Raw genomic sequence first — 12233 nt, forward strand, 5'->3', positions numbered from 1 at the left:
CCTCTTGCCCCCCACAGCTCCTTTAGCTCTTGCTGAGCATTGCTCAGCTGCCCTCTGCTCCAGGCTCTCAGCCCCAGGGCTCTCAGCCTTTGCTCACCAGACAGATCTTTCAGACCCTTCATCACCCTCATAAGCCTCCACTGAACTCTGTCCAGTAGTTCCCTGTCCCTCTTGAGCTGGGGAGCCCAGAACTGGACCCAGTAGTGCAGATGTGTCCTCCTTGGAGCAGGGCAGAGGGGAGCAGAACCTCCCTTGGCCTGCTGGCCACACTCTTTATGCACCCCGGGGCAACTCTCAGCCCTGCTTGGCCATGAGGGGCACATTGCTGCTGGCTGGGTAACTGCTTGGCCCCCAGGCCTCCAGGAGTGAATGCTTTTAAGCAGCCTGTGCACTGACCTGGTGTTTTCTCTCTGCTCAGGATGTTTGGCCCAGGGAGGGAGTACAACTTCACCAGGCCCAACGAGAAGGGGGAGTACGAGATCGCCGAGGGGATCAGCGCCGCCGTGTTCCGCACCGTGCTGGTGAGGAGAGCACACAGCCAGGCTGGGAGAGGCCTCCCAGGCCATCAAGGCCAACCTGCTGCCCAGCACCCAGCACCTCCTGACAGGCAAACCATGGCCCCAAGTGCCACATCCCATCCCCTCTTGAACACCTCCAGGGATGGGGACTCCACCACCTCCCTGGGCAGCACATCCCAGTGGCTAACAACTCTCTCTGGGAAGAACTTTCTCCTCACCTCCAGCCTGAACCTCCCCTGGCACAGCTTGAGACTGTGTCCTCTTGTTCTGCTGCTGGTTGCTTGAGAGAAGAGCCCAACCCCCACCTGGCTCCAACCTCCCTTCAGGGAGTTCATGGTATCATAGTATCAGTCAGGGTTGGAAGGGACCGCAAGGATCAGCCAGTTCCAGCCCCCTGCCATGGGCAGGGACACCCCACACTAGATCAGCCTGGCCACAGCCTCAGCCAGCCTGGGCTTAAACACCTCCAGGGACAGGGCCCCAACCACCTCCCTGCACAACCCATTCCAGGGCTTCACCACTCTCATGGGGAAGAACTTCCTCCTCCCCTCCAGCCTGAATCTCCCCACCCCCAGCTTCATTCCATTCCCCCTAGTCCTATCACTGCCTGAGATCCTGAGCAGTCCCTCCCCAGCCTTCCTGGAGCCCCCTGCAGATCCTGGAAGGCCACAATGAGGTCACCTCAGAGCCTTCTCTCCTCCAGCCTGCACAGCCCCAACTCCTGCAGTCTGTCCTCACAGCAGAGCAGCTCCAGCCCTCTGCTCATCCTCCTGGCCCTTCTCTGGACACCTTCCAGCAGCTCAACCTCTTTCCTGACCTGAGGAGCCCAGAACTGGACACAGGACTCCAGGTGTGGCCTCAGCAGTGCTGAGCACAGGGCAGGATGAGCTCCCTGCTCCTGTTGGCCACACTCTTCCTGCTGCAGGCCAGGATGGCCTTGACCTTCTTGGCCCCCTGGGCACACTGCTGGCTCCTGTTCAGCTGCTGTCCCCCACTACCCCCCAGGCCCCTTTCTGACCTCGTGGTTGCACATTACTGCACCTGAGATGTGATGAGTGCCCTGTGCCATGGGAAAGGTTTGCACTGGAGCTGACCTTTCAGCAGAGCCAAGAGGATCTGGGAAGAGACTTGGATGCTCAGACAGGCAGGGCTGGCTGTGCTGGTCACAGAGCTGCAGGGGGCCTCTGGAAGTCTCAGGTGTTGCTTCACCACACAAAAGAGCTCATTAAAAATAATCAAGAGTCCAAGGCAGCCTGAATTGTGCTCTCTTAAACCTCTCCTTCTCTTTGCAGGACTATTACAAAACAGGAATCATTAACTGCCCTGATGGCATTTCCATCCCAGACCTGAGGGACACCTGTGATTACCTCTGCATAAACTTTGATTTCAACACAATCAAATGCCAAGATCTAAGTAAGTGGGGAGAGAAATCGACTCCCAGGAGCTCACCTGCCTGGTGCTGAGCACTCTGGGCCTGGGTCAGAGCAGTTCTCAGTTCACAGAGTGGGTTAGGTTGGAAGGGACCTCCAAAGGTCATCTGCTACAGGGACATCCTCCCCTAGAGCAGGTTGGCAGAGCCCTGTTGAGCCTGACCTGGAGTATCTCCAGGGACAGGGCCTCAACCACCCCCCTGAGCAACCTGCTGCAGTGCTCCAGCAGCCTCAGGGTGCAGAATTTGTTCCTCACACCCAAGCTCAATCTGCTCTGCTCTCGTTTCATAGACTCATGGAATCAATGTGGTTGGAAAAGACCTCAAGGATCAGCAAGTCCAAGCTGTCACCCAGCACCTCCTGACAACCAAACCATTGCTCCAAGGGACACATCCAGTCCCCTCTTGGACACCTCCAGGGATGGGGACTCCACCACCTCCCTGGGCAGCACATCCCCAGGGCCAATCTCTCTTGCTGGGAAGAACTTTCTCCTCCCCTCCAGCCTGAACCTCCCCTGGCACAGCTTGAGACTGTGTCCTCTTGTTCTGGTGTTGCTTGCCTGGCAGAAGAGCCCAACCCCCACCTGGCTCCAACCTCCCTGCAGGGAGTTGCAGAGAGCAAGAAGGTCTCCCCTGAGCCTCCTCTTCTCCAGGCTAAGCAACCCCAGCTCCCTCAGCCTCTCAGCACTGGTTAGGCCACACCTGGAGTCCTGCATCCAGCTCTGGGTTCCTCAGCTCAGGAAAGATGTTGAGCTGCTGGAAGGTGTCCAGAGAAGGGCAACAAAGCTGGGGAGGGGTCTGGAGCACAGCCCTGGGAGGAGAGGCTGAGGGAGCTGGGGTTGCTTAGCCTGCAGAAGAGGAGGCTCAGGGGAGACCTTCTTGCTCTCTGCAACTCCCTGCAGGGAGGTTGTGGACAGGCAGAGCTTGATCTCTTCTCCCAAGCAAGCAGCACCAGAACAAGAGGACACAGTCTCAAGCTGTGCCAGGGGAGGTTTAGGCTGGAGGTTAAGAAGAAGTTCTACACAGAGAGAGTGATTGGCCCTTGGGATGTGCTGCCCAGGGAGGTGGTGGAGTCCCCATCACTGGAGGTGTTCGGGAGGAGACTGGATGGGGACTTGGTGCCATGGGTTAGTTGATTAGGTGGTGTTGGATGATAGGTTGGACTGGATGATCTTGAAGGTCTCTTCCAACCTGGTCCCTTCCCTTCCCTTCCCTTCCCTTCCCATGTGCAGCACAGTCTCCTGCAGCTGCTTTGGCCACTGCTAGAGGCTGCACAGCAAGAGGTTGCCTAGGTTGGAGCGCAGGCTGTGCTCTGGGATGCCCCTGGCAGGGGCAGGCACGAAGCTCAGCCCCTGCTTGCTGTCTCCTCAGGTGCTCTGCTGCATGAGCTCTCCAACGACGGCGCGCACAAGCAGTTCGACTCCTACCTGGAGGAGCTGATCCTGCCCATCATGGTGGACAGCGCCCGCAAGGGGGAGCGCGAGTGCCACATCGTGGTGCTGACCGACGAGGACACGGTGGACTGGGATGAGGATCACCCCCCGCCCATGGGAGAGGAGTACTCCCAGAGTAAGGGCTCTGCTCTGGGGCCGCCTTCAGCCCCACTCTCGCCCCTGGCTGTCAGCAAAGGGCCCAACAGGAGGAGATGCTGGCACCTGGAGTGCTGTGTGGTCCCTTCCTCTGGGCTGGGGGCTGCTGGGGGCAGGGTGCTTGGAGCCTTGCTCTGACCCCTCCACTGGCACTGGCAGCACTCCCTGGGCCTTTTCTTTCCGTCTGCTACCTCTTCCTCGGCCTCTTCCTGGCTCCCTAGTCAGTGAGTCTTCTGCTCACAAACCCATCCCCAGCCAGACTGTGGTCTGCATCACTACCCCCACCAAGGAGGTGCAGCTAACTCCTGCATGCTGTGGGTTGGAAGGGAGCTCTGGAACATAGCCAGTACAACCCCCCCTGCTCCAGCAGGGCTCCCCCAGCAGAGCTCACCCACTCCAGCCCCTGCCCCAGCAGGGCTCCCCCAGCAGAGCTCAGCCACTCCAACCCCTGCCCCAGCAGGGCTCCCCCAGCAGAGCTCACCCACTCCAACCGCCCCTGCCCCAGCAGGGCTCCCCCAGCAGAGCTCAGCCACTCCAACCCCTGCCCCAGCAGGGCTCCCCCAGCAGAGCTCAGCCACTCCAACCCCTGTCCCAGCAGGGCTCCCCCAGCAGGGCTCAGCCACTCCAACCCCTGCCCCAGCAGGGCTCCCCCAGCAGAGCTCAGCCACTCCAGCCCCTGCCCCAGCAGGGCTCCCCCAGCAGAGCTCAGCCACTCCAACCCCTGCCCCAGCAGGGCTCCCCCAGCAGCTTGCCCAGGGGCACAGTGCCCAGGGGGGGTTGGAAGCTCTCCCCCCCAGGAGACTCCACAACCTCTCTGGGCAGCCTGCTCCAGGCTCCAGCAGCCTCACCCCAAACAACTTTCTCCTCCTGCTCAGCTCCAACCTCCTGCCTGACACTTTGTGCCCCTTGCCCCTTGGCCTGGCCCTGGGCAGCACTCAGCAGAGCCTGGCCCCAGCCTCTTGCCCCCCATAGTTCCTTTAGCTCTTGCTGAGCATTGCTCAGCTGCCCTCTGGGGCTGCTCTGCTCCAGGCTCTCAGCCCCAGGGCTCTCAGCCTCTGCTGCTCCCAGAGCTGCTCCAAGCCCCTCAGCAGCTTCCCAGCCTCCCCTGGACTCTCTCCAGCACTCCTCTGTCCCTCCTGAGCTGGGGAGCCCAGAGCTGGCCCCAGGGCTCCAGCTGTGGCCTGGCTGGGGCAGAGCAGAGGGGCAGCAGCCCCTCCCCTGCCCTGCTGGCCACACTCTTCTCCATGTCCCCCAGGCCCCCATGGAGCTCCTTGGCTGTGGGAGCTCAGCGCTGGCTGATCCCAGCCAGGAGAACAGGCACCTGAAGCAGGGCTTGCAAAGCAGAGCTGTTTACTGAGCATGTCAAGGGCAGGGAGCAGCTGCTGACCCCCCTCCCCCCTGTCTGTGCAGTCCTTTACAGCTCCAAGCTCTACAGGTTCTTCAAGTACATCGAGAACAGGGACGTGGCCAAGGCGGTGCTGAAGGAGCGGGGCCTGAAGAACATCCGCATCGGCATCGAGGGTGAGGCTGCTGCAGCTCAGGGGCTCCTGCCATGCCCCACAGCCTCCCCAGCAGGGCTGCAGCCTGGGGGCACAGTGCCTGGAGAGCAGCCTGCCCAGGAGGGGCCTGGGGCAGCTGGTTGGCAGTAGGCTGAACGTGGACTCCCCTGCCCCGCATGGGCTGCGCTGGGCCAGGCCTGGGCCTGGGGGAGATCTGCCTGGGGCCTCCCCTGGAGCTGGGCTTGCCTCTGCCTGGGAGAGAGGAGGCCTTTGGGGCCTCTCCTGTGCTCTGTGCTGGGCAGGGGGCTGGGGCTGCTGTTCCTTGAGTTCCTGCCTGCATCCCTGCACCTTTGATCCCTTCTGGCTTTGCCTTGTGCTGCCTGGGAGGCTTCAGGGCCTGGATTGTGCCCAGAGCCCTTGGACCAAGCTGCTGCTTGTGACCACCGCCCCCAGAGCAGGAAACTTGGGCTGCTGGTTGGCCACACTGACCTCCTACACATCCAAGGGCAGGAGATTGAACTCATCCAAGTGCCAGGAGCTGCACTTTGGCCACAACAACCCCATGCAGTGCTGCAGGCTGGGGGCAGAGTGGCTGAGAGCAGCCAGGCAGAGAGGGACCTGGGGGTGCTGGTTGACAGTAGGCTGAACATGAGCCTGCAGTGTGCCCAGGGGGCATCCTGCTCCTGCAGCTGGGTCAGGGCAGTCCCAAGCACTGCTATAGGCTGGGCAGGGACTGGCCTGAGAGCAGCCCTGAAGGAAAGGACTTCATAGAATCACCCAGGTTGGAAGAGACCTCAAAGATCATCAAGTCCAACCTGGCACCACAGACCTCATGACAACTAAACCATGGCACATCCAATCCCCTTCTGAACACCTCCAGGGGTGGGGACTCCACCACCTCCCTGGGCAGCACATCCCAATGGTTAACAACTCTCTCTGGGTAGAACTTTCTCCTCACCTCCAGCCTAAACTTCCCCTGGCACAGCTTGAGACTGTGTCCTCTTGTTCTGGTGCTGGTTGCTAGAGGGAAGAGACCAACCCCTTCCTGGCCACAACCACCTTTAAGGTAGTTGGAGAGAGCAAGAAGGCCTCCCCTGAGCCTCCTCTTCTGCAGGCTAAGCAACCCCAGCTCCCTCAGCCTCTCCTCCCAGGGCTTAGGTGTTTAGGAAGAGCCTGACTGAGGCCCTTGGTGCCAGGGTCTGGTTGAGCAGTTAGGGTTGGCTGAGAGGTTGGACTTGATGATCTTGGAGGTCTCTTCCAACCTGGCTGATTCTGTGCTTCTAAACCAGCTGGCTCCTTCCCCAAAGAGAGATTGGCCCTGGGGCTGTGCTGCCCAGGGAGGTGGTGGAGTCCCCATCCCTGGAGGTGTTCAGGAAGAGCCTGGATGAGGCCCTTGGTGCCATGGTTGGGTTGGTCAGATGGTGCTGGGTGACAGCTGATCAGCTCAGCTCTTGCTGAGCATTGAGCAGATGCCCTCTCAGGCTGCTCTCCTCCAGACTGAGGAGCCCCAGGTCCCTCAGGGCTCAGGATGAATATTGGAGCTGGCAGGGACAGGTTTCCAGGTGCCGGGGTCGGGCTGGTCAGGAGGTGCTGGCAGCTCAGCTCGGTGATTGCAGCCTGGCTGATGCCGTGCTGGGGGCTGGCTGTGTCTGCAGGGTACCCCACCTGCAAGGAGAAGGTGAAGAGGAGGCCTGGGGGCCGCTCCGAGGTGATCTACAACTACGTGCAGAGGCCTTTCATCCAGATGTCCTGGGAGAAGGAGGAGGGCAAGAGCCGGCACGTCGACTTCCAGTGCGTGCGCAGCAAGTCCCTGACCAACCTGGGGAGCGTGGGGGACGACGTCTCCGAGGAGCAGGAGGTGCTGCTGCACCACCCCCCGCAGGTGGATGAACTCGACAGGCTCAACGCCCCCTTCTCCCAGATGGCTGTTAACGACCTGCCCGATTAGCGCTGGCGCCGGGGGGGAAGGGTTGGCCCTGCTGGAGGCGGGGAGCGCTCAGCCTGCCGAGCCGCCGGGGCTGAGCCTCCTGGCCAGGTGCTTTGGCCTCCTGCCTGCCCTCGCTGCAGCGTCATCACACTCCCGAGCATGTTCATCAAGGGCATAGTCTTAATTGTGCACCCAGAAGCGACAGCTCCTCCAAGAGAAAGCAGCTCTGCTGCTCGGTTCCACTCCGGAGGCTTCCAGGGTCGCTGGAGGCTGAGTGGTTTTACCTCCACTCCTCAAAGGGGAGCAGGAAGAAGCCTTCAGAACCCCTCCTGAGAGAGAGAGAGAGAGGAGCTCCTGGGCCTGTCGAGGCAGAGCTTTCCCTCCCATTTAAGCACTTAGCTTTGCTTTTGTGATCATCAAGCTACAAAGCAGCCAGCGTCGCAGCAGGGCAGGTGCTGCTCTTTCATCAACCAGCAGAAATGTAGCAGAGTTGGCAGCAGCAAGGAGAAGCTCCTGGAGTGGTTGGAGGAGTGAGAGCAGAAGCCTGAGCCTGGAGGAACCTCTCCACACTGCCACCTGGCTTTGCAGCCAGCAGCTCCAGGCTGCTCTGCTGGGGAAAGGAGGAACCACTGCCCTGGGAAGCAGGAGGCTCCCAGCTGAACTCCCCTCCAAGCTGGGAGCCCTGGGAGGTTGGCCCCCAGCTGGTAGCTGAAGTTGAGAAAGCCAAAGAGGGACCTTGCTGCTCTCTGCTCTGCCTGCCAGCTTCCCCTGGAGGCAGCTGCAGCCCTGCCAGAGCTGGCTGCTCCCCACAGCCCTGGGGAGAAGCTGCTCTGCTGTGAGGCTGCTGCAGCCCTGCAGCAGGCTGCCCAGAGAGGTTGGGGAGCCTCCTTCCCTGGGGACTTCCCCAGCCCAGCTGCCTGTGTTGCTGGGTGCCCTGCCCTGGCTGCTGCTGCTCTGGCTTGGCCTGGCTGATCTCCAGAGGGCCCTGCCAGCCCCTGGCATTGTGTGGGCCTGTGCTACCCCAGAGCCTGCTGCCTGCTGCCCCTCCACTGATGTTGGCAATCACTTGGGCCAGGAGGATGAGCAGAGGGCTGGAGCTGCTCTGCTGTGAGGACAGACTGAAGGAGTTGGGGCTGTGCAGGCTGGAGAAGAGAAGGCTCTGAGGTGACCTCATTGTGGCCTTCCAGGATCTGCAGGGGGCTCCAGGAAGGCTGGGGAGGGACTGCTCAGGATCTCAGGCAGTGATAGGACTAGGGGGGAATGGAATGAAGCTGGAGGGGGGAGATTCAGGCTGGAGGGGAGGAGGAAGTTCTTCCCCATGAGAGTGGTGAAGCCCTGGAATGGGTTGTGCAGGGAGGTGGTTGGGGCCCTGTCCCTGGAGGTGTTTAAGCCCAGGCTGGCTGAGGCTGTGGCCAGGCTGATCTAGTGTGGGGTGTCCCTGCCCATGGCAGGGGGGTTGGGGCTGGATGATCCTTGTGGTCCCTTCCAACCCTGACTGATTCTGTGATACTTCTGTGCCCCACCAAGTGAAGGTGTTCAGGAGCCTGATGGAGGTGAGAAGCTTGCCAGAGCTGACTGCATGCAACAAATGCCTTTGGCTGCTCCATCCTCCTGCTAAGGCAAACCAGCAGGCAGGGGAGGAGCTCCCAGTGCAGGCAGTTTACCACCTGAGTAAGATCACAGTATCAGTCAGGGTTGGAAGGGACCACAAGGATCATCTAGTTTCAACCCCCCTGCCATGGGCAGGGACACCCCACACTACATCAGCCTGGCCAGAGCCTCATCCAGCCTGGCCTTAAACACCTCCAGGGACAGGGCCCCAACCACCTCCCTGCACAACCCATCCCAGGGCTTCACCACTCTCATGGGGAAGAACTTCCTCCTCCCCTCCAGCCTCAATCTCCCCACCCCCAGCTTCATTCCATTCCCCTTAGTCCTATCACTGCCTGAGATCCTGAGCAGTCCCTCCCCAGCCTTCCTGGAGCCCCCTGCAGATCCTGGAGATCCTTGCTTTTATCCACCTGGATCACTCAGAGTTGCTGCAGGCTCTCCCAGCTGTTGCAGCTGCCAAGGGCCAGCTGCTTGCTGCCCAGCTTGGGGCTGGCTGTAGAGAAATGCCAGTGGTAGGGCAGGAAAATGCACAGAGCTGCTCAGAACCTCCTTTGCTGCTCTGAGTAGTCCATGGCTGAGGCTGGGGCTGTGGGCTGAGGCCTAGCACAGCTCTGGCTGTAGATGCAGACCCCCCCCAGGCTGCTGGAGCCCAGCTGCTCCTGGTCCTGCAGCATTGGGGTTCCTCATGGAGCTGCTCAACCCCCTGGTGAGCAGGCAGGGAGCTGGCTGCTGCCACGAGCTGCAGCTCAGAGCTGCCTTGCAAAGCCCTCCTGGGGCCCTGGAGAGGTTGTGGTCCCCAAAGTGGAGCAGCTGAACGTGGAGCTGGGGAGGAGCAAAGAAAAAGAGGGAGAGAGCTGCCTGGGGAAGCTGTGGAGCTCAGCTCAGGTAGGAAGCTGGAGCCCCTCAGGCTGGGTTCCTGGGCCTGTTGGCAAAGCAGAGGCAGAGGGCAGCCTGCCCCTGGGAAGGTCAGGGTGGCATCAGCCAGCAGCTTCTCCTCCTCCTCTCTCAGCCTGTGGGGGGCTGAGTGCTTCTGCAGGACAAGAGCAAGCCCAGAGTGTCCTGGAGGCTTCTGAGGGCTGTGCTGGTGGAGCACCAGCCTCTGCCAGGGCCTTGCCCTTCCCTTCCCCCGGGGATGGGTGCAGGCTCCTCTCTCTGCAGGCTTTCTGCTCTTGCCTCCTTTCCTAAGTGCAGCAAATGACTTCTGCTGTCTATCCAAGTGCCTGGGGGAAGGTTCCCAGAAGGCCTTCAGGAGCCTCCTGTGAGGCCCAGGGGCTTCAGAGGCCCAGGTCCAGCTGCCTGCTTGGGAAGTGTCCTCCCTCTGTGTCCCTGGCTGAGCAGAGAGCAGTGCCCCAGGGCCTGCACAGAGGCAGTGTGCCATCAGTCCCCTCCCTGTGTTGCTCCAGGGGAGCTGCTGCCTCTGGAGGAGAGGAAGGCAGACAGAGGGGACATGAACCTCCCAGCCCAGGGCCACACCTGGCCCCTCAGCTGCCTTGGGAGAGAGCAGCCAAGGCCTTGGTGAGGCTGGGCCCCAGCAGGAGGGAGCAGCTGCCCCCCAGGCCCTGGGTCTTGGCCCTGGGGCTGTGCTGGCTTTGGCAGCAGGGGCAGCTTGAGTGAAGCTGTTGGCCCTGAGCAGCAGGCTGGAGCTTGGAGTTCATGGATTCAGAGTCCCAGCATGGGTTGGGTTGGAAGGGACCTCCAGGATCATCCAGCTCCAACCCCTGCCATGCCCAGGGACCCCTCCCACCAGCCCAGGCTGCTGAGGGCCTCATCCAGCCTGGCCTTGGACACCTCCAGGCAGGAACACAACCACAGCCTCCCTGGGCAGCCTGTGCCAAGCTCTCCCCAGCCTCACTCTCACCAATTTCTGCCTCCCCTCCAGCCTCAATCTGCCCTCCTCAAAAGAAAAGCCAAACATGAAGGAGCTGGAGAGGGCACCTTGAGTGCTGCCCTGTGCTGAGGCAGCAGGCTCAGAGCAGCTGCTGGGCACCTCCTGGCTCTGCCAGCTCAGCAGCACCTGCAGCCCAGCAGGGGCTGTGCCTGAGCCCAGTGCCAGCCTGGCCTGCAGGAGGCCTCAGCCAGCTGAGCACAGAGCCTGCCCTGCAGCAGGGCACTGCCTGAGGCTGGCAGTGCCTGGGAGCAGCTCCCTGCCCTCTGTGCCATCAGCTGGACCTTCAGCAGGGGCTGGAGGCAGCCAGCTGCCAGCCCCCCCAGGCAGCTTGGAGCACAGGCAGCTTTCCAGGGTGGTGGTTTGGCTTTCCCAGGGAAGGGAAGATGAAGTTTGGGTTACTTGAGCTTATTTCTTTAAGTGAGATCCCCTGGAAGACTAAATCCACCTGGGGACAGGAGATAAAGAGTGGTTGTTCCTCCTCCTCCTCCTCCTCCTCCTCCTGTGGTCATCCACTTCAGGTACAGCATCCACCTGTGTCTTACTCTACTCAAGTGTTACCTGTGGTGTGTAGCAACTACAGCTCCATGGTTCCTCTAGTAAAGGATAAATTATCTGTGGCTTGCTTGGCTCCTTCTGAAGTTCTTTTGGCTGGGGAGAAGCAAAAAGGGGCAGGGGCTGGGGTGCCAGAGGGGTTTGTGCCTCTCTGGGGCACAGCAATGGGCAGGGGCTGGGGTGCCAGAGGGGTTTGTGCCTCTCTGGGGCACAGCAATGGGCAGGGGCTGGGGTGCCAGAGGGGTTTGTGCCTCTCTGGGGCACAGCAATGGGCAGGGGCTGGGGTGCCAGAGGGGTTTGTGCCTCTCTGGGGCACAGCAATGGGCAGGGGCTGGGGGTGCCAGAGGGGTTTGTGCCTCTCTGGGGCACAGCAATGGGCAGGGGCTGGGGTGCCAGAGGAGTTTGTGCCTCTGGGGGACAGCAATGGGCAGGGGCTGGGGTGCCAGAGGGGTTTGTGCCCCTGGGAGGCACAGCAATGGGCAGGGGCTGGGGTGCCAGAGGGGTTTGTGCCTCTGGGGGGCACAGCAATGGGCAGGGGCTGGGGTGCCAGAGGTGTTTGTGCCTCTGGGGGGCATAGCAATGGGCAGGGGCTGGGGTGCCAGAGGGGTTTGTGCCTCTGGGGGGCACAGCAATGGGCAGGGCCTGGGGTGCCAGAGGGGTTTGTGCCTCTGGGGGGGACTCAAGCAGGGCTGCACCAAGAGAGGTGAGCAGCAGGGTGAGGATTCTGCTCCTCTGCTCTGCAGAGCTGGAGAAGGGCAGATGGAGACTGGAGAGGAGGGAGAAATTCCTGCCAGTGAGGCTGGGGAGAGCCTGGCACAGGCTGCCCAGGGAGGCTGTGGCTGCCTCCTGCCTGGAGGTGCTCAGGGCCAGGCTGGATGAGGCCTGGAGCAGCCTGGTGCAGTGGATTTGCCTTCTCTTGCTGCAGCCCAGGCTGCCATTGAGCTCTGTGCTGCCAGTGCCCACTGCTGGCTCCTGTCCAGCTTCTCACCCCCCAGCTCCTAATTAGGGTAGGGTGGGGTGGGGTAGGACAGGACAGGACCAGGTTGGAAGAGACCTTGGAGCTCACCAAGTCCAACCTCTCCCCCAGCACCATCTGATCAACTCAACCATGGCACCAAGGGCCTCATCCAGTCTCCTCCTCAACACCTCCAGGGATGGGGACTCCACCTCTGCAGGGCTGCTCTGGACCTCCTCCTCCTCCCCCAGCCTGGATTGCCCCA

The 12233-nt window shown here is 61.4% G+C and overlaps 1 protein-coding gene across 4 annotated transcripts in view; it reads left to right on the plus strand.

Moving 5' to 3' along the window:
• The window catches only part of KCTD20 (potassium channel tetramerization domain containing 20), a 48442-nt gene extending 37364 nt beyond the window's left edge, over window positions 1-11078 (plus strand). For 3 of the 4 annotated variants that reach the window (XM_068159463.1, XM_068159461.1, XM_068159460.1), the window contains exons 4-8: window positions 419-521; window positions 1811-1931; window positions 3319-3516; window positions 4947-5057; window positions 6691-8174. In XM_068159463.1, the coding sequence (XP_068015564.1) occupies window positions 419-521; window positions 1811-1931; window positions 3319-3516; window positions 4947-5057; window positions 6691-6983 (826 nt within the window). In that variant the 3' untranslated portion in view covers window positions 6984-8174. Of the gene's footprint in view, window positions 1-418; window positions 522-1810; window positions 1932-3318; window positions 3517-4946; window positions 5058-6690; window positions 8175-8956 lie in introns of those variants that run through there. The other variant, XR_010989881.1, reaches the window with a different exon arrangement.
• The last annotated feature ends 1155 nt before the right edge of the window (window positions 11079-12233 follow it).

Source organism: Melanerpes formicivorus, unplaced genomic scaffold (genome assembly GCF_026170545.1).
Source record: "Melanerpes formicivorus ecotype bairdi unplaced genomic scaffold, bMelFor1.0.p_v2 SCAF_46, whole genome shotgun sequence".
NCBI lineage: Eukaryota > Metazoa > Chordata > Aves > Piciformes > Picidae > Melanerpes > Melanerpes formicivorus.